Raw genomic sequence first — 20,315 nt, 5'->3', positions numbered from 1 at the left:
CGGCAGCTTCTCTGAGGAGGGAGACATCTGTCACCTCCACGTCAGAGCCGTGTGGCCTCTGCCACCGCCATATACCCTCAGCCTTTCTTTTCATTGAGAGTTTGGCGAAAAAAAAAGCGTGTTAGAAACAAGAACGGATGAATTCAGACCTGGAAGTGAATGAGCTTACATGGACCATAGGACATCTGGAAGCACCTAGAATCTCCCAAAAGCCTGTTCCTTTCAGGTTCGACCAGAGTAATCACTGTATCTAGTGATCTGATCCAGATCTTCGTATAGCTTTGCTGTTTGCCACTCTGATTCTACAGACCTCAGAATCCATTGAGCAATTGTTATTGTTAAGCACTTGCATTTGGGGGAGATTTGGCCGCTTTTAATTGTGTTGGAGTCGCGTCCTGTATGAGAAGCGTCATGCACCGGTGAGGATGGCTCACTGGTGGAGGGAGTGGAGGGTCCGTGCGCCGGGAGCAGTGTCTGGGGGCAGGAGGGACAGTTCTGTGCCTGGAGGAGGAGCGTCCTTGAAGTGATACTCTTTAGAAGAGGTGACAGGTGATCTTTGTTATATAGCAGGCCTTTCATTGTCGTGAGGTAATCAGACATTTGGCAGAAGCCAAGTGAAGCTTTAACACTCTTTTTTTCAGGAAATGATTATGAGTCCTTTATTTCCAAAATGAGTCTGGAACAGTGCCTGCATTATTTCATAGCATTGGTCACAGGCCGGCTGTGCCAGGCCCAGGCCTCGGACCGTCAGAGGAAAGGCTGTCTTGGGCGGCGGGCCGTCCAGGCTGCTCCTCAGCTTTGGTCAGTCATGTCGAGAGAGCCCTGAACGTGGGCCAGGAGTGCCACGGCCCCCCGCATCGGCTAGGCCACAGCAGAGGGCTTTCTGCTTATTTCCTTAACACACTAGGGACTCAGTTCCCCTGGTTTTGTTTTTCCAATTTTGGTATAGTCTTATCACTCTATGCCAACCTAATTTAATAAATGCAATTAGATCTTGTAAACATCCTCTGTTATCATTTTTTGTGACTGTAAGATGGGTGGTGCCTTGGAGAAGCATCTTGTCACTGGCTATACGTTTTCTCACTCTAGTGAGATGTTTTTCCTTTAGCACAAGGATAAATGAGTTAAAACCCATGTAAATAAGTAACACTATCTTTGCAAAATGAAAGGACTTTTACAGTTTATTGCAGAATTAATGTGTTGTCTGTAAAAAAAAAAATCTTTTCAGTTTTTAAGAAAAACTAGATAAGGTAATTGGTTGAAACATAAGGTCAGAGAAACCAAGATTCTGAGTTGAAAAACAAACAGCTTTTTCCAGTACCTTCAGACCAGCTGTCGAGGAGCTGTCTCACACCCCCATGCCATTGTCATGAGGGGGACGTGCTGACCACTGATAACCTATAACCCCTGCTGGGAAAACAGCAAGAAGTTCATGTCCTTTTGGTGTTTGTTCATTTGTTCTATTACTACCTGAAGTGTGAAAAGTCCAGTAACGTTACAAATTTCAATGAAGGTGAACATTTCCAAGTATAAGCAACAGTGAAGATGATAGATAATCCATTTTTTTAAGTTAGAAAATACTTAGAAGGTAGTACAAACTGAAAAAGTAAATTAAGGCGATAGAAACAGGACCAAATATAACAATAATTAGAATAAATGTAAATGGACTGATTTCACGGATCAAGATGATGCTTGACAGATTACGTTTTTAAAAACATAGCTATATGCTATTAGGAGCCACACCTAAAACTTAAGGACATATACAAGTTTAAAGTAAAAAGGTGGAAAAGATGTATTGAGCAAATATCCAGGAAAAAAGAAAGCTGGAGTAGCAACTGTTACTTTCGGATGAAATAGACTTAAAGATAGAAAGTAATGTTTCGTTTATAGAGTGCTACCACATAATGATAAAAGCTGTAGTTTACCAAGATGATATTTTAAATATGTGTGCACTTATTAATAATAGCGTCAAAATATATGAAGGAAATTGACAGAACTGAAAGTAAAAACTGATAAATTCATTGATATACTGAGAAGTTTCAACAACAAAAGAAATCAGCAAAGATACAGAAGATCTGAGCAACACAGTTAACAAACTTGACCTAATGGACACTTGTAGTTACTGAATCCACCAAGTAGAGAACATACATTTTTCTCAGACACACACAGAATGTTTACAAAAATTAATCATGTTCTGAGGTTTCGCAGACTTTTTCTGTGAAGGGGCAAGTTAGTACATATTTTAGGCTTTGTGGACGAGGAGTCAGAATTGAGGATATTACGTAAGTACTAACAAGAAAGAAAAGAAAACCAGAAAACGTTTTGTTGATAAAGTTAAAAAGTTTATTTATGGATGCTAAAATTTGAATTTTATATAATTTCACATACAACAAAGTATCATTCCTCTCGAAATTTTTTCCTAACCATTTAAAACCATAGTTTGTGGACTGTACAAAAATAGGTGGCAAATAGATTTGGCCCACTGGCCATAGTTTGCCAGCCTGTTTTAGGGCATTCATAAAACCTAAACAAATTTCCATTGGTAGCTCTCATGATTATGGACCATGATTTCTGAATGGGTTAGAAGTTAATAACAAAAACATAAATTTAAGAAATTGGTGGGAATTCCCTGGCGGTCCAGTGGTTAGGACTCGGCCCTTTCACTGCCGGGGCCCAGGTTCAGTCCCTGGTCAGGGTACTAAGATCCCAGAAGCCATGCAGCGTGGCCAGAAAAAAAGAAAAGAAAGGAAATTGCTGACCAAATACCTGGACACTTGGTCATTTTTAAACGCATTGTTAACTAGTTCACGGCCATTTATAAAAACTTAGATCTGAATGATAACGGACTGTCCACATATCAAAACTTGTGAGATAGGATTAAAGTGGTGATATAAGAAAATAGATATCCTAGGGTCTTCCCTAGTGGCACAGTGGTTAAGAATCCGCCTGCCAGTGCAGGGGACAAGGGTTCGAACCCTGCTCCGGGAAGATCGCACATGCCGCAGAGCAACTAAGCCCGTGCACCACAACTGCTGAGCCTGAGCTCTAGAGCCCGCGAGCCACAACTACTGAGTCCACACGCCACAACTACTGAAGCCCACGCGCCTAGAACCCGTGCTCTGCAACAAGAGAAGCCACCACAATGAGAAGCTCGTGCACCGCAACGAAGAGTAGCCCCTGCTTGCCGCAACTAGAGAAAGCCTGCGCGCAGCAACAAAGACCCCACACAGCCGAAGTTAAATAAATAAATAAATAAACTAATTTTTTTAAAAAAGAGAATATATATCCTTAATTTATGTATATTAGAAAGGAATAAAACTCTGATCAAATGAACAGAGTAAATCCAGTAAAAGGAGAAAGAAAATATAATTTAAATAAAAGTAGAAATTAATGCAATAGCGAAAAATCATACAATAGAGGAGATCAACAAATTCAAAAATTTGTTCTTTGGAAAAAAATTAATGAAGTAGACAAACTGCTGGCAAGCCTTGAGTAAGAGAAGAAAGATGAAACCTAAAATAATTTTATGAATGAAAAGTTGAGCATAACTGTAGATAAGGTAGAGATTACATGGTAGTCAAAGGTAAATAAAAGATGCCCAGGTAATTCGGTGGGGGAAGAATCATCTTTTTTTTTTTAATTGAGGTATAATTGACATATAACATACTGGTTTCAGGTGTACAACAGAATTTGTATCTACTGGGAAATGATCGCCACGATAAGTCTATTTGACATGCAAGGAATAGTCTTTTTGACAAATGGTGCAGAAGCAACTGAATATCTGCATTTAAAATTTAAAAAGTAGAACCTTGATTCTTACCATACACCCTGTGCAAAAATTAAATGAATCATAGACATTAATGTAAAAGCTGTACACTTCTTCTGGAAAGTTTGCGTTTGCCACCTTGGGTTAGGTAAAGATTTCTTGGATTGGATACAAAAAGCATGAAACGTAAGAGAAAGAACTTGATATTGGACTTCATCAAAATTTAAAACTTACTTTTTGAAAGATATCCTTAAGAAAATGAAAAGGCAAGTTACAGAATGGGAGAAATTATTTGCAGCACATATTCAGATAAAGGATAGTATCTAGAATTTTTACAACACAATAAGAAGGTCGAAAACTTCTATATATCTGTATACATATGTGTATGTGTGTGTGTATTTACGTATATAATGAATAGGTGAACGTGAACGGATATACAAATAGATATATATGGCAAGGGATGTGAATAGAAAGGTTCCAAAAGAGGATGTGCATATGATCAATAAGCACATGAAATGATGCTCAGCATATTAATCATTGGGGAAATGCAAATTAAAAGCACAGTGTCCTACCACTACACACCTACTAGAATAGCTAAAATAAAAAAGACTGGCAACACCGAGTGCTGGTGAGGTGTGGACCTACTCACATATATTGCTGATGGGAATGTGAAATGGTTTAGCCACTTTGGAAAAGCTTGGTAATTTCTTATGCATTTAAACATACACTTGCCATATGACCCAGCAGTTAATTCCATTCCTAGGTATTTACTCAAGAAAAATGAAACCATGTGCCTACAGAAAGTCTTGCACGTGAATACTTATAGCAATTTTGTAATAAGCAAATACTGGAAACAACCCAAACGCCCAGCCCTTTGGGGAGATGAATAAATTGTGGTATATTTATGCCATGGAATATTACTCATCTATAAAAAGGAATGAATTACTGATGCACACAAGAAATCAGAATACTCTCAAAATTATTATACTGAGTAGAAGCAATCATAAAGAAAAGTGAACATACTGTGTGGTTCTATTCATGCGAAATTCCTAGAATAAGCAGCTAGTTACAGAAGTTAGGTCACTGGTTGCCTTAGACCCAGGGTGAGGGCAGGGAATTGACTGCCAAGGGGAACTTTATTTATTGTACATAAATTATAGCTCACTAAAGGTGATATTTAAAAGGATAATAAGTACTATTAACAACTACTTGCCAACAGTTTTGAGAACTTACATGAACTGGACAAATTCCTAAAAAAATATTTTAATAGAACTGACTCAAGAAGAAATAAAAAGAGAAGCTTGCCTGCTGCTAACACTATTAAATAAATTGAAGCAATGATTAAAAATCATCCCACAAAAAAGTGCAAAGCCAGATGGTTTCACAGGCATGTTCCACCAAACTTTGAAGCAACAGGTCGGCCCAGTTTATACAAATTCTTCCTGGCCATGGAAGAAAAGGGACTACCCTCTAACTCATTCTGAGAGGTCAGCATTAACCCTGATAAATTCAACCAAAAACGTTATAAAAAATGAAATCACAAGTTTGCCTCACTCGTGAATACAGATGTGGAAATCCCAAACACGTAATCAACTTCAACTGTATGTGTAAAGGACAATACTTGACCTCGAAGTTGGGCTTCTTCTAGGTATGTAAGGATGGCATAAAACTGGGAAATCCATGGAAGTAATTTGCTGCAGTAATAGATTAAAAGAGGAAAAACATGTGGTCCTTTGAATAAATGCATTTGATAGAACTGAACACCCACGTATAAGTAATGTGTTCCGGTTAGAGATTATTTCTCATTTTGATTGCGGGAATGTTGTTAGCAAGACTGAGAAACGTATATAATCAGAAACTGAGAGCTTTACTATCTTGATAAGTGACCACGAGACACTGATGGAGAATCTGGTACTATAAGAGGCAGGCCATAGAACAGTGTCTAAAAGCAAGGGTGCTGGAGCCGCACAACCCTTGATCATTCTTCGCTCTGCCCCTCGCCAGCCCTGTGAGACCAAGGAGAAGTTACTTCTCTCCGCTGTGGGAGATATTACCATGGGCTTAATGAATTACCATGTGTGACACACTTAGCACCTCCACGCTGGCATATGCTTTTCAAATAATGTGTTTTATGTGTTATTGTTAAAATACATGCAACAACATATTGTATTGTCTCTTTAAGGCCATCTCGATCTTAGCCAAAGGCTAAGGTAATGACTACGTCTAGTCTTTGATAAAAGTGCTTTCCCTTTCAGATTACAAATTGACTCCTTTTATCTGTGTGTCCCAAAGGTGAGTGATTTCACGTGGAGCCACGATGGGACTCAAGCACTTATTTCGTATCGAGATGGGTTTGTCCTGGTTGGTTCTGTCAGTGGACAAAGACACTGGTCATCTGAGATCAACTTGGAAAGTCAAATCACATGTGGCATATGGACGCCCGATGACCAACAGGTAACGCCTCTTGAACATGATGTGTCATGTTAAAACGACGTGAGCTGAGGGGGAAAAGCGTTAAGTACTAATACAGTGGGGCCGGGGGGGTGGGGAAGCGGGGGGAGGAGAGCTGTCTCAAAGGCTGGTAAAGAATGACAAAGGGAAAGAACACTGAGCTTGTCCAGGTAAAAATTAACACCGAAATTTCATGTGTTAATAGATTGGGGAAATAACATTCCCCACCGATACTGTGAATACCGAGTTAACAGTTTAATTATAGAAAATACTCATACAAATTTACTTTAAAATCTGAATAAATAGCCGATTGATAAATGGATAATGGACATAAATCGTTCACAAAAGAAGTTCAACCAGTCAGTAGTCATGGTGGGAAAGTATGTACTCTCAGGGAAAAAATGCGAAATAGCACAGTGAGAGGGTATATTTTCACTTATTAACAAAGAAAATGATACCCATGATTTTATTGATCATTCGTAAGTATTTTCATTCATTGCTGGTAATAATATGCATTCGATCTTTGGGGTGGCAAAGATTTGATACAATTTTTAAGCAAGTCTAAAAAATTATCATCTGCTTTGACCTGGTAATATGCTTTAGGAATTTATCTAAAAGCAACAAAATGGGAAGAAAATAAAAGTTGTGGTCATTAAAGCATTATTTATGATAGTAAAAATTTGGCAACAGGCTACTACGAAAATAGAAGACTGGTTAAGTAAACTGTGGTATAACCACTTAAAGGATCATATAGTAGTTCAATAAATTAGAGATCGTGGTTATACAGATGACGTAATAATCTGAAAGAGCTCTTATGATATAATGTTAAGGAGAAAAACCAGGATACGAAATGGTGTATGTGGTGTGATTACCACATCATAAAACAACCGAAGGAAACTACCCACATTGTCAAACTAACGGGAAGGAAATTAATCAAAATGCCGCATGTAGGTGGTTATTTTATGGTGAGCCTCTGGGTCATTTTTAAAACCTAATTTCAAGTTTTTCTTTAAGGTGCCTATTTTACGTTCATGATAAAATGATGTATAATAACCTAATAAAATTATATATTGATAATTCATTTTTTAATATAAGGGTTGACTAGTTAAAACCTTTGTAAATGTAAAATTTGTGTTTTCCAAGTACAGGAGAATCCCTAAAAGGCCAGAACATTTTATACTTGAGATTTCAGTTTAATTGTGGTAAAATCAAACAGTATAATATGAAACCATAACTTTTGGGGGAACCTTTTTTCTTTTTCTTTTTTTTAATGAATTGCTTCTTGTGACTTATCCCTGTATATTTCATGTTTCCATTTTATTTTCAAGTAAAAATGCTCAGTATTTTTTTCTCTTCTCAAAATTAGTGTTATGAGAATTACAAAGTGGTAGTAGTCTCAACTCTTGAGTTTCTTCCCTCCCCATCCCCCAAAGGCATCTTAGTATCCAGTAGCACATGTGTGTTTCTGTGTGAAGCACTTGGACTTATTTATTACAGCATTTTATTTTTGTAGGATTTTACTGCCCCTGCAGTCTGCTCAGAGATGCGTGCCGTGGCCCAGTGAGTGACCTTGCACACATACTTAACCTCTCCCTGCTTCAGTTTCCTCCTCTGTGACAAGGGGTGTGAATTATTTCCTGCCTAATTCCCAGGGCTTTTATAATGATCAGATGAGGGAACAGATGCGAAAGCAGTTAAGAATATGTCAGAGGAAGTCTCGGCTTCACATTCTTCCCTCACCTGGAGTGACGGAACCGTGAGGCTCATGTCACCGTCCCCTCTGAGCTGTGCTGGACAGTGTCCCCAGCAGACTGCACACCTGGAGTGTGACAGGCATGGGACCCAGAGAGGCTGGGGACACAGTGTGTGAGATGCAGCACCTGCCTTTGAGGGCCTTGGGCCACTGGAGGAGGCAGGCCCACAAGCGCCTTGTGCTGCGTCCAACATGGTCGCCCAGGTGGCAGACAGCATGGTGTCGAGCGGGGGATGGAAGCGAGGTGGGCTGCAGCTTCAACTGGGTTCCCTAGGCCTGTCGGCAGGACCCCAAAGCAGCTTTGCAGATGGTTGGGCTCCTGGCCCACACCTCTGTCTGGATGGCTGTTTTTATGGTTCTGTATTGAGGGCCAGCAGGTGGGATTTCATTTGAGGAAAGAGCTCCATTGCCTTTATAAAAAGGATTGCAGACCTTGGAGGAATTTTACACAGGGAAGAGGTGTGTGGGACGCTCTGTGGGTCGTGTTTGAACTGAGACATTCCTCCCTCCGTCTCTGTCATTCTTTCGTATCTTTTGCTTAGTTTGAAAATTATTGATGAGAAAAGAGTGTGAAGACAGTATAATGTTTGTAATTAATGCCCTGAGCTCTGACATTGGGACAGTCTCAGGTGTGGGCTGCAGGAAGCCGGCTGCATCTCTTTTCTTCTCCTTGAGAACCTTCTGCCCTTGATGTAGAGTAAAACAGCCTCCAGTGCGCCTCCTCACATCTTGAGGCAGTTCTGATCGTAATGGGATCTGAGGCTGCTTCCTGTTAACTCTTCAAAATGTAAGCAGTACAGTTTTACAAGCAGTGAGTCTGAAATCTAGCCGTTTTCCTGTTTGTCATATATTTTCCTCATTTTTTCTGGGGGGTCTGGGTGAACACTGTGCCTCTTCAGACATGAACATTTACAAATATGCATCCAGCTCGCTTTGAGTCTTAGCTGAGTATCAGTTCACTGTCAGAGCCTTTCAGCTGGCTGTGGAGAACTTGAGACGTGTTTCCGTTAAGTGTCCATCATCGGATGAATGGATAAAGAAGATGGGGCACATATAAACAATGGAATATTACTCAGCCATAAAAAGAAACGAAATGGAGCTATTTGTAATGAGGTGGATAGACCTAGAGTCTGTCATACAGAGTGAAGTAGGTCAGAAAGAGAAAACAAATACCATATGCTAACACATATATATGGAATTTAAGAAAAAAAAATGTCATGAAGAACCTAGGGGTAAGACAGGAATAAAGACACAGACCTACTAGAGAATGGACTTGAGGATATGGGGAGGGGGAAGGGTAAGCTGTGACAAAGCGAGAGAGAGGCATGGACATACACACACTACCAAACGTAAGGTAGATAGCTAGTGGGAAGCAGCCGCATTGCACAGGGAGATCAGCTCGGTGGTTTGTGACCACCTAGAGGGGTGGGGTGGGGAGGGTGGGAGGGAGGGAGACGCAAGAGGGAAGAGGTATGAGAGCATATGTACATGTATAACTGATTCACTTTGTTATAAAGCAGAAAGTAACACACCATTGCAAAGCAGTTGTACTCCAGTAAAGATGTGAAAAAAAGGTAGAGATGCTGGCACGTGAGCCAGCATGTGTCTAGGAGTTAGCGCTGCTGTCCCAGGAGGAGGGAGAGCAGCTGGTGGATCCGTGTCCGCAAGAGCAGGACAGAGGAAGAAACCTCAAACTTACATCTGACGGATTTAGGTTAGATGAAGAAGGTTTTTGTGGTTAAAGTTCTGAGCACAAGAAGAAAACTATCTCTCCTTTCCTTTCCGCCCTTCCTGGGAGAACTCCAAGAAGGCGGCTTCCAGAAACATCCCTCTGTGGTGGGGACCAGGGGTTCTGCAGAGGACTTCTCAGGCTGCTGGCCTTGTCCCATTCTTGTCCCAGTTGCCGCTTCTCTCTCACAGCTCCCACGAGAGGCACGTGTATGGTCTGGGTGCGCCAGCCGTGTTTGGATTCGTTGTAAGGGATCTCGGGCGTCAGAGCCATGTGCACGTGAGGCACGTTAGCGACTCCTGCTTGCACACAGTCAGTGCAGCCCCTGATCAAACAGGCTCATTCAATCCCGGCGTTTGCAGCCTCCCTCCCCGAGCCAGTGGTCCTTCCCACTAAACCCAGTCCTGGTCTGCTGGCCTTTCTTGCCGCTTCCCCACACTTTCTACTCAGGTTGCCTGCCCCCGGGCCCCCAGTCTTGGAGCATCTTCTCTCTGGGCTCCTGCCTCGGGTGAAGGCTGTCCTCCAAGCAGCCCGCGGCTTCCCTTGGCAGCTGCCCCACTGCTCGGCCCCTTCGGCCCCAGGCCACACGTCCAGGCTTCGTGCTCTCTGGTCGCTGCTGGCCAGATCCAGCCCCTGTCCCAGCCTCGTCTTCCCCTTCCCAGTGCCGCCCTTCGCCTGCTCCTGGAAACCTTCCCCAGCTGCCCTGTGGTGGCGCTGCCACCTCGGGCTCCCGAGCTCCTTCCACGCTTTCTGGGCTTCCACCCTTGGCCTTCCCCCTTTTTGCCTGTCCTCGGGGCGATTTCTTCCACTGCCACGTGTGCATCTCAGGCTCCCCAGCTCTGTGCTATGCTCACGTCTCCCTCTGGTCCTTCACACTGAGCCCCGGCTGCCCGCAGACCCCACTGGAATCCCGTGTGGTCGGCACTCTCGGGTCCGTCCTCATCCCTGCCCGGCTCCTCTAATTGCTGATCACTTACGCCCCCGACTTCTTAGCTGCACCCTCTACGTAGTCACTAAACCCTACTGAGTCCACTTCCTAAATACTTCAGGGCCAGGAATTGATTTATTTGTATTTAAAAGTGGCAGATGACTGTGCTCAGACTAACGTCCGTGAAGGTAGGTAAGGCTCCACGTACCTAGAATTCTGGAGTAGGGCTGGTTGATCTGGGGACTCCCAGGTTCTTCCCACCGCTCCTCTCCTGCAGCTTCATCCCTTGGCTGGTTCCTTCTGTCGTGTCTGGTGGCTGCTTCTGCCAACTGGGCTGCCTTTTTCTTGGTTCATGTCCAGTGAGGGAGTGAGTGGCTCTTCTTTGAAGTTACTCGAAGGTTCCCCTTGGCCACCGCAGTGGCTTGCACACGGTGTGCATTCCTCAGGGAGTTGTGCATCTGCCTTCCTGGGGCTGGGGGTGGCCTACGGCCCGGGGAGGAGGGGGCGGAGAGCACCCAGCAGAGCCCGGGGCAGCCCCACTTCCGTTAGTTTTAGATGTGTTGTTGGGATGGGAATCTGCTCCCTCTCTGCACAGTCTGCTTCCTCTCTAACTTCCTTTCCTATTTATTTTTTACTAATTTTTATTAAAGAGCTGTAGTTTTTAAAAGTCAAATAGTACTACTGGGTTTATAATGAATGTTTTTTAAAAACCACAAAACACAAGCACCTTTCAGCTCCCTGCGCCGCCCTCCCGCTCCCAGATCCCTGCTCCCTGTGGCCAGCACTTTGCTTGTGTTTCCGAGTTACGGGCTTATGTGCCAGGTCTGGATCTTTCTTTGGACTCAGGTCTTCTCTGCCGACTTTGCACGTGGGAGACGAGGACTGGCTGCCTCAGAAGGCCCCCTTCCACGGCTGCCCGCCCCCCACCTCCCATCCTCCCAGTGTGCTCTGTCTTCTCGCTGAAGGCCCGACTCGCACACAGAAGAACCAGGATAGCATTGCCTTCCTCATGCAGTCATTTGCTTTTTCCAGAATTAGTCAAATTGCTTTATTTATTTCCTTAGTTTTCTGTGTACCAATCACAAATTAATCCCTCTGCTCTCCAAAAAATTGAAAATCTCCTCCGACATGTTCCACCACCCCAAGTGGTACATCCGACTCACTTGTTTCCTGGCGCTGCCCCTCCCTGGGCCCTCAGCCGCCTGCTCCGACCTGAACCGGTTGCTCTTGGCCTGCAGCACATCTGGCATCCTGAGCACCCGTTCCCTCATCTCCTCCTGTTTCTGGGACGAGCACCTTTATTTTTGTGGTTTGTCCCCTCATTTTGGTGGAACGTGTCTTCAGGGTGTTGTATGTTTCAAGATGCTGTGCTTTGTCTCTCTCACCTGTTTGGCTGGGACATGGTGGTCATTTTCCAACTTGTCCTTCGCCTCCAAGGACTTCTCTTAGTTCTGTGACACTTTCTTTTCTCTTTCTGGAAATCTTATTATTCAGATGATGTTCTTTTAGGTTGATGATTTGATTTTAATATCTTTTCTCGTCCTGTTTTCTTTTCTTTGCCTAATCTTGTTTTCTGGGTGATGTCCAGAGCTATATCCTCCAAGTTTTCTTTGACTTTTAAAAAATTAATGCTATCACATTTTTAATTATTAGGAGCTCTTCTTGTTTTGTTTTGTTTTCTGATTGTTCTTTCTTTAAAAAATATTCATTTTATTCTTATCTCATGGAGAACAAAACAACGTGAGGATATTGATTTGAAGGTTTTTTTGTTGTTTTTTTTTGCGGTACGCTCACTGCTGCGGCCTCTCCCGTTGCGGAGCACAGGCTCCGGACGCGCAGGCTCAGCGGCCATGGCTCACGGGCCCAGCCGCTCCGCGGCATGTGGGATCCTTCCAGACCGGGGCACGAACCCACGTCCCCTGCATCGGCAGGCAGACTCTCAACTACTGCGCCACCAGGGAAGCCCTGATTTGAAGTATTCTTTTGTATTCTTCATTGTCTTTCTCCTCCAGGTTCTTTCTGGTTTTGTTTTGGCTTCTCTTTTTCATATTAGATGCTTTTCTCAAATGTCTGGTGATCCTTGGTTGTCTGCTCATATTTAAGAGGTGGATACTAAAAAGTACTTGGAAGCCTGTGGAATGGGGTAATTAGTGGACCTGTCCTTCTACTTGGAAGACCCATCTGGACATCAGAGTCTGTCTTTGAGCAATCTTCTTCCTGACCGTGGCAGTGTTGGAGGCTGGCTGCCTGTGGGCCTTACCTGGTGGCTGAAGTGGGCTCCGTTTTAGCATTCAGTTGCTGGGTTTTTCACCCTAGGCCCCTGAGCTGTGTCTGGCCTTCTGTTCAGCCCCTTCACAGAGAGTAAGATGCGTACCCGCCTGCCTGGGTAGGAGAGGAGATGCGGAGGGCTAACCATTCCTTTTCAAGGCTTCCAACCAGTCCACTCTGGGAAGGTGACCCTAATCAGCTTACTCTTGTGTTTCCTGGTGTAGCTTTGGGCTTCAGCTCGCTCTGGTCTACTCTGTCACTTACCACGTGCCCATGTGCTGTCAGTTTCTAAGTGTTGACTTCTCTGCTGACCTCTCCGCTGACCTGTTCTCTCCAGTTCTCTGTTAGAGTTGCACGCTCGTTACCCCTCAATTGAGTGGGGTTCGGGAAGGTGTCCAGTCCATCGCGCAACCCCTCGTACCTTTCTAGGCTTCTCTCTGCCCCTGCTCTCCCCTTCACGCTCGCCCTAGTGGACCAGTTGGATTTCCCAAGCTCACATTGCTTTCCCACTTTCGAGCGTGCTGTTGCTTCTGCCCTTGCCCCTTGTCTGTCCAGTCAATTTCCAGTCGTCCTTGAAGGGTCAACTCAAACATCACCTCCTCTGTACAGTCTGCTCCCTGCCACCTTCCTCCACTCCAGCCCAGGCAGAGCTAATTAGACTCTGGAGTGTTCCAGGAGCACCTCCTGTACACCAAGAGCACATTTTGTAACATTTTCCACGTTGTGTTGTAACTGTAGGTTGCATATTTTCTTTCTTACCGGATGTGAGGGCAGGGGCCACGCCTCATTGTTCCCTGTGCGGCAGTAGTGCGGTCATGCAGTGAGTGCGGGAAGAATGCTTTCTCTAGAAGCGCCGGCCTCCCCCTCCTCTCCGCCTGGTGATGATTAAGTCCTTATCCTCACCTAAGGAATTGCCATATTTCCTCCCGTCCTCAGGTGCCACACAGTCATGAGAGGAGTTCTTGGTTTACCCCACATAGGCTGTCCTGGGAGGGCCCAGCATTAGTTTTTCATTCATAACTGTTTCATACAGAAAAGTCTAATTTTTTGGTTTTTCACATCTCCTGATACTTGTGTGGAATCTTTCATTACTTAAGGCTGGTTGGACTGAGGGGTGGGGTGGGGCGTTGTTGGTTTTTTTCTTAATTTTTTATTTAGGCTGTGTGGTTGTCCCTCCTTTAGAAAGCAGTTTGAGTGAGGATCCTAATAACTGAATTCTTCTTCCTACTCAAATCCAAAAACAGTTTCTGAATATGAATTGTCAGCTTCATCTTGATTCACGGTAAAGAAAATTCAACTCAGTGACAATTATTAGCTCTTAGGATATAGTACCAAGAAAATCCGCGTGGTTTCCTTGGAGGAAGGCCTTTGCAAGATTACATGTCTCCATTTCCTGGCATGGTGGCCCTGCAGTGCTGCCTGAGGACGGCGGGTTAGGATTGATGACGTCTTCACAGACCACCCCGCCCTAAGATTTTTTTCCTTTTTTCTTCCTGTGTCATATCTGACCCCTCTTTTTCCCTCTCTTCATCTCTTCTTTACAGTAATGAGAATTTTTTTATCCTGAGCCAACAGACTTTTCAGTGTCAATATTCTGAAATTCTCCTCTTTCCTCAGTGTGCCTATGACATATATTCATTTTTTTAACTTCAGTTGCAAGTGAATTATGCACCACTGTTACCATATTGCAGACCTGGGTCTCCATGGTGCAGGGCGGGCACTTAGCCTCACTAGGAGTCTCTCGGTGGTATGGTGAATAGTTACTAGTTACTCTTCTGGTGCAGGGGAGCAAAGTCAGGAATGACGATTTCACCAGCTTGGTGACATCATTCCCGATAAAAATTCATGAAGAACATCCTGGAATTACATTCAGGAAGTCTATAGCCATAGGAGGGACACTTTAAGGCTCTTTTCCTTTAATGAGGACACAGGTCAATATTTTTAAAAATCATAAAGGCAAATACTTGTTCTTCATAAAATTTGGAAGTACTGCTAATTACTTTGTAGAGTTTATCCAGGCGACGACAGATACAAACTATGATTAAATTATAGAGCAGAGGTTATTGTGTGATGATGATGAACTTCAAAAACAGGAGAACGACCCTATACAATAGAAGAGAGAGAAGTAGACTATGAAAACAAATTTTCTGCTCCAAAGGATTTACAGACACAGTCTTACAAGTGAAACCTATTATTTCAGTAGACACATACTATGCTTGACCTTCAATTATAATGAATAACCAGTGGTTTCTCCTTTGGAATGTTCTGTTAGGAAACAAACGTTTATCACATAGCTGGAATATTTAAGTGTTTGCTACTGATGTTAATAGTCCTAAAGAAATACAGGTATTCTTCACTTTATATACTAGATGTTAAAATGTAGGTGAACTGAGTTTTTGTAATCATAATTATACTTAAAGTATCCATGTAAGGAAATCTTTCCTATTTAAAAGAATATTCTGTAGAAATTGCCCTCGTTTAGAAGGCAGTTTGGTGTGAAATGGGAATTCTTCACCTAATACATCTGTTTGCTAAACGTCCAGACTTTAGTTTTCCACGAGTAGAGGTAATGTTTGTTTACATACTAAAGCTTAAAACTTGGTACTGAATACTAAAACCGTTTTCAAAGCAAGTCTTAAATACTTAAATAGACTTGATATTTTCTTAGACACTTCAAGCCATGATTTCAGATAAACTAGAAGGGGTCTGGGGTTGGTACGTCTTAAACAGCCCCAAGAGAAGGCTTTCCAATTTTCAAGTCTTAGTACGCGCAGATGTGAGTGGGGTGAAATCTTCTCCTCTGGCCTCCATCCTGGTGTGTTGTTTTTAACCGAGGAAGAGAGGTTTATTCTTTTTGCTTTTGGATACAAATGGTAGATTCCAAGCCTCCTCTCATCGGCTGAAAGTAAGTTTTTCACAAAATGTGGTCCCTCCTGATCCAGTGTCTGGTGTCTGCTGATGTGATCAGTGATCCACCAGCGTTTTTACAACAACTTTAAATGCAGTTGGTGCCGTGACGTGGACGACAACAACAAGAAAAATCCCTAAAAGTACCCTTTGTGCCTCTGTGACATCTATGAAATGAAAGCTGTTTTTATGTACACGCTTCGTAAGAAACATGACCTTTATTTCTCATTTGGAGTAGACTGGAGTCAGGACTTGAGTGGTGTAGCAGGATCGTTAAAGGGGATACTTCAGTGCAGGATTAATTCATTTAGTTCAAATAATTTTAAAAATAAAAAAATTTAAATCATTACTGTACAGCATCTTTCCAGAGATATGAATTGGTGAAAAAGGAACTGTTATGGTACTAATATATGCTTAAAGCTTTAACATATTAGTCGGTTGAAAAGAGTAATTATTCATTTAATTCTGAAATATAAGGTTATGAAGTACCAACATAGAACTCAAGTAGATTTGCTGACTCCCTCAAAGAATTTTAAGTAATAAATGATTCTGTCGGGTTTTTTAATTTTATAAATTTTAAAACTTTGATTATAAAAAATTCAGTAACACGTCAAAAATAAATAAAGAACCCAGATATTTTACCACATTTGCTATTTTATCCCTTTATTCTTTTTTTTCTGTGCTGTATTTAAGGCAAATCCCAGATAGCATGTCCTTTCACCCATACTTATGTCAATATAAATCTCTTCAAAATGTGGGATTTCCTTCCATAACCACAGTGCTGTTATCTGTCATACCACCTCTTATCTTTACTTTGAAGAAGGTCTTGTCAGATTAAAGTAAATGATTTGTCTGGGGCTTGGATTAGCCATGGCTTTAAAGGAGGGCATCTGTTACATCAAGAAGATGGGTGTTCATTCTGAAGTTTTTCTTTGTCTTGCACTGTAAGATAGGAAATGGTTTATAAAGGAAACTTTAAAAAGCAGTGTAAATCTTTACTTTCTCAGCTAAAAATGTGATGTTGCCACCGTAGTTTTGTAAATGAAAAGTAATTTTCTGATACTTGACATACAGGAAGTGACTGTCTCATAGATGAGGCCCGATCATAGATAGAAAAAAAGTCAGACTTAACAAAAACCAAAATAAAAAGAGTCCCAGTTTGTTATTTGCAAGGAGTCTTTTCTTCACCATAAGAAAATATTCTGCTCTGCTGGCTGTGTAAGTGCTGACTGCCCCCCACAGTGCTGCCCCCACCTCTCCAGGGAGCCTGCATGTAGTCCTTTTAGGTAGTAATTACGGAACTGTATAGGTCTTAGCTTCCCTGGAAAGACTTGAAAGCCATTGTGCTAACACAGTGAGAGAAGAACATGGAAATCTCTTACACAAGCTCTTGTACTCAAATTATTTATTACTATTATTATTTTTAATCCACAAACTCACTAGAGGAACAACTCAGTGAACCATTCTTATTCTGAAGACCCTCAGTCGCGAGGGAGCTGTAAGTAGGTTAAAGGACCTGTGAGTACAGCTCCTGCCTAGTGGCTTGTGGAAACATAGCTTTGAAATTTTAATCTAAACCAGTGGAAAAAGTGATTCTCTTCCCTCTCTTCCCATTAGATTTTCCCATGAGTTTTTAGTGGTGCATGTACTAAAAAAGTACTGTACAAGGGAAGCTCATCTTTATTTAAAGCCTTGAACTGAACATATATAGGAATGCTTCTTGCCAAAATAGGCAAGGAGGATGTGAGTAACGATGAAGGAAAATAATGGAAACATGCTCAGGAAAGGAGATCAGGAGATGGCCTCCCACCCATTGTGGCTATCTTTACACTACTGTGAATACAGTTTCAACGTTTTTGGATTTTGTTTGTACGTGTGTGTTCTGGATATTCTGCTGAGCTCTTCATAGGAGAAAATAGATTTTCTTTAGCAAAAACAGGTGAAACTACTGTTTGTACTATTTTGTGCTGTTTGGGTTGAGTGACATTGGCAACTAAGTCATTTAAAAATTAAATTGCTCTTTGTTATCTCCAGACTCAGATCATTGTTGGATCACTATATAGAACACTCAGTACAGATAAATTATAAAATATGCCAAATAGAAAATCTTCCTTGAAATTTACATTTGGCAGTTCAGGTTAAGAATGAAAGGCGGGAGGCAGTTTTTGTGTACAATGGCTGTTACTTAATACACCCTTTAAAGACTATGTTGGGCAGGAGCGATGTTAGCAGAATGGCAGAATAGCAAGCTCTGGACCCTCCTTTCTTCAACAGGCACACCAAATCAGTAATACACAGACCAGTTCCCTTTGTGAGAAATCCAGAAACCAGTTGAGAGGCTTCCGCACCCCAAGTGTGTGTGAAACCAGCCACATCAGAAATGGTAGGAAAATTTGAGATACCCTCTTGCCGTAATCACCACCCCTGGCAAAGTGCCATATGATTGGGAGAAAACTCCCAGCTTCTCCCTGGGAAGAGAAGGAAAGAACTGGATCATACATCCAATATTCTGATTTTTTTCCCTGGGTGTAGCCTAAGCCACTGGCTTCTGTCTCATCTGTCTCAAAGGGCTGATTGAACACCGGGGTGACTGAGAACAGAGGTGGCAGTTTGAACTGTCACTCAACACGGCCCCTCCTCCTGGCCCAACACAGAGTGAGCTGGTGAAAAAAAGCCCAGATTCCAGCTTCTACTTTGTGGGGGGGCTTTGTGGGCAGGGAGAGTTGGACCATGTATCCAATGTTCAGATTTCCTGAGGACTGCCCAAGGGACTGGCTTCTGAATTAGAGCACTGACATGACCCAGCATACTCTATACACCTTGGGGCCACTAAGAACAAAGACAGTGGTTTGGACTAGCAAGATAAATCTCCAGACACTGACCCCAGTGACATGGAGATACATAATTTACCTGACAGAAAATTCTAAAACGCAGTCATAAAGATGCTCAGTGAGTTCAAGAGAACAAAGCATGAACCAAGCGAGGCTTTCAGATGTTTTTTAAAAATTAGCAGTTAAGTAGCTGAGGTGTACAACAACTGAAATGAAGAATACACTGGAGGGTTTCAGCAGCAGATTAGATGAAGCAGTGGAAAGAATCAGGAAACTTGAAGATGGGTCGTTGGAAATTATCTAGTCAGAGGAGGAAAAAAGAGTGAGAGCATGAAGAAAGCTTGAGGGGCTTGTGGGATAGCATCGCATGGACCAATATATGTATTATGGGTGTCTCAGAAGAAGAGAGAGAGAAAGGGGCAGACTGTTCATTCAAAGAAATAGTGGCTGAAAACTTCCCAAATCTGGGGAATGAAATGGACATCCAGATTCAGGGCTCCTCATGGATCCCCAATAAGATGAACTCAGAAATCCACACAGAGATACATTATAATCTAATTGTCAAAAGTCCAAAGGCAAAGCGAATTTTTAAATCAGCAAGAAAAAAGCAACTTGTCTCATGTAAGGAAACTGCCATAACACTTTCAGTCCAGGAGGGGTTGTGACTACATATTCAAAGTGCTGAATGAAAAAACACCTGCCGATTAAGAATGCTATACCTTGCAAAACTGTACTTAACAAGTGATGGAGAGATAAAGGCTTTCCCAGACACACAAAAGTTGAGGTAGTTCATCACCACTAGACCTACCTTACAAGAAATGCTAAAGGGAGTTCTTTAAGTTGACATGAAAGGATGATAAACAGCAGTATGAAAGTACAAAACTCGCTCATAAAGGTGTAGACAAATACAGACTATTTTGTTACTGTAATGGTGATGGATATATCACTTTTAATTATAATAAAAGTTAAAAGACAACTATTAAAAATAACTAATTATAAAACTATGCCAGTGGATGCACAATATAAAAATATATAAATTGTGACATCAGTAACATAAAATGCAGTGGGAGGGGAGAATTAAAAGTAGAGTAACTATAATTTCTTTTATGTAAGCCCCATAGTAACCAAAGAAAATACCTATAGAAGTAAAAGAAAAGCAAAAGAAGCAAAAGAAAAAGAGAAAGGAATCAAAGCATATGAATACAAAAAAATCAATGAAACACAAAGGAAGACGGCAAGAGAGGAAAAGAGGGGCAGAAGAACTAAAAGACTGACAGAAAACAGTTAACAAAATGGCAGTAATAAGTCCTTCCCTATCAATAATTACTCTAAATGTAAATAGATTAAGCTCCCTAATAAAAAGACACAAAGTAGTTGAATGGATGAAACAAAAAACAAGATACAACTATATGCTGCCCATAGGAGGCTCACTTTAGATTTAAGATCATATATAGGATGAAAGTGAAGGGATGGCAAAAGATATTCCATGCAGACGATAACCAAAGAGAACAAGGGTGACTATAATTATATCAGACAAAATAGATGTTGAGTCAAGATCTGTCACAAGAGATAAGGAAAAACATAAAGGCAAAAGGGTCAATTAACCAGGGAGAAATAACAATTATAAATATATATGCATACAACATTAGAGCACCTAAGTATATAAAACACTAAATTATTAT

At 42.0% G+C, this 20,315-nt stretch overlaps 1 protein-coding gene across 1 annotated transcript in view; it reads left to right on the top strand.

The window, feature by feature from the left end:
- TULP4 (TUB like protein 4) overlaps window positions 1-20,315 on the top strand; it is a 222,115-nt gene that overhangs the window by 152,212 nt on the left and 49,588 nt on the right. The window contains exon 4 of the mRNA XM_060167747.1: window positions 6,059-6,220. Coding sequence (XP_060023730.1) covers window positions 6,059-6,220 — 162 coding nt within the window. The remainder of the gene's footprint in view (window positions 1-6,058; window positions 6,221-20,315) is intronic.

This window comes from Lagenorhynchus albirostris, chromosome 12, assembly GCF_949774975.1.
Source record: "Lagenorhynchus albirostris chromosome 12, mLagAlb1.1, whole genome shotgun sequence".
NCBI lineage: Eukaryota > Metazoa > Chordata > Mammalia > Artiodactyla > Delphinidae > Lagenorhynchus > Lagenorhynchus albirostris.
The sequence above is the reverse complement of the archived record's forward strand: the minus strand, read 5'-3'. Positions and strand labels throughout refer to the sequence as shown.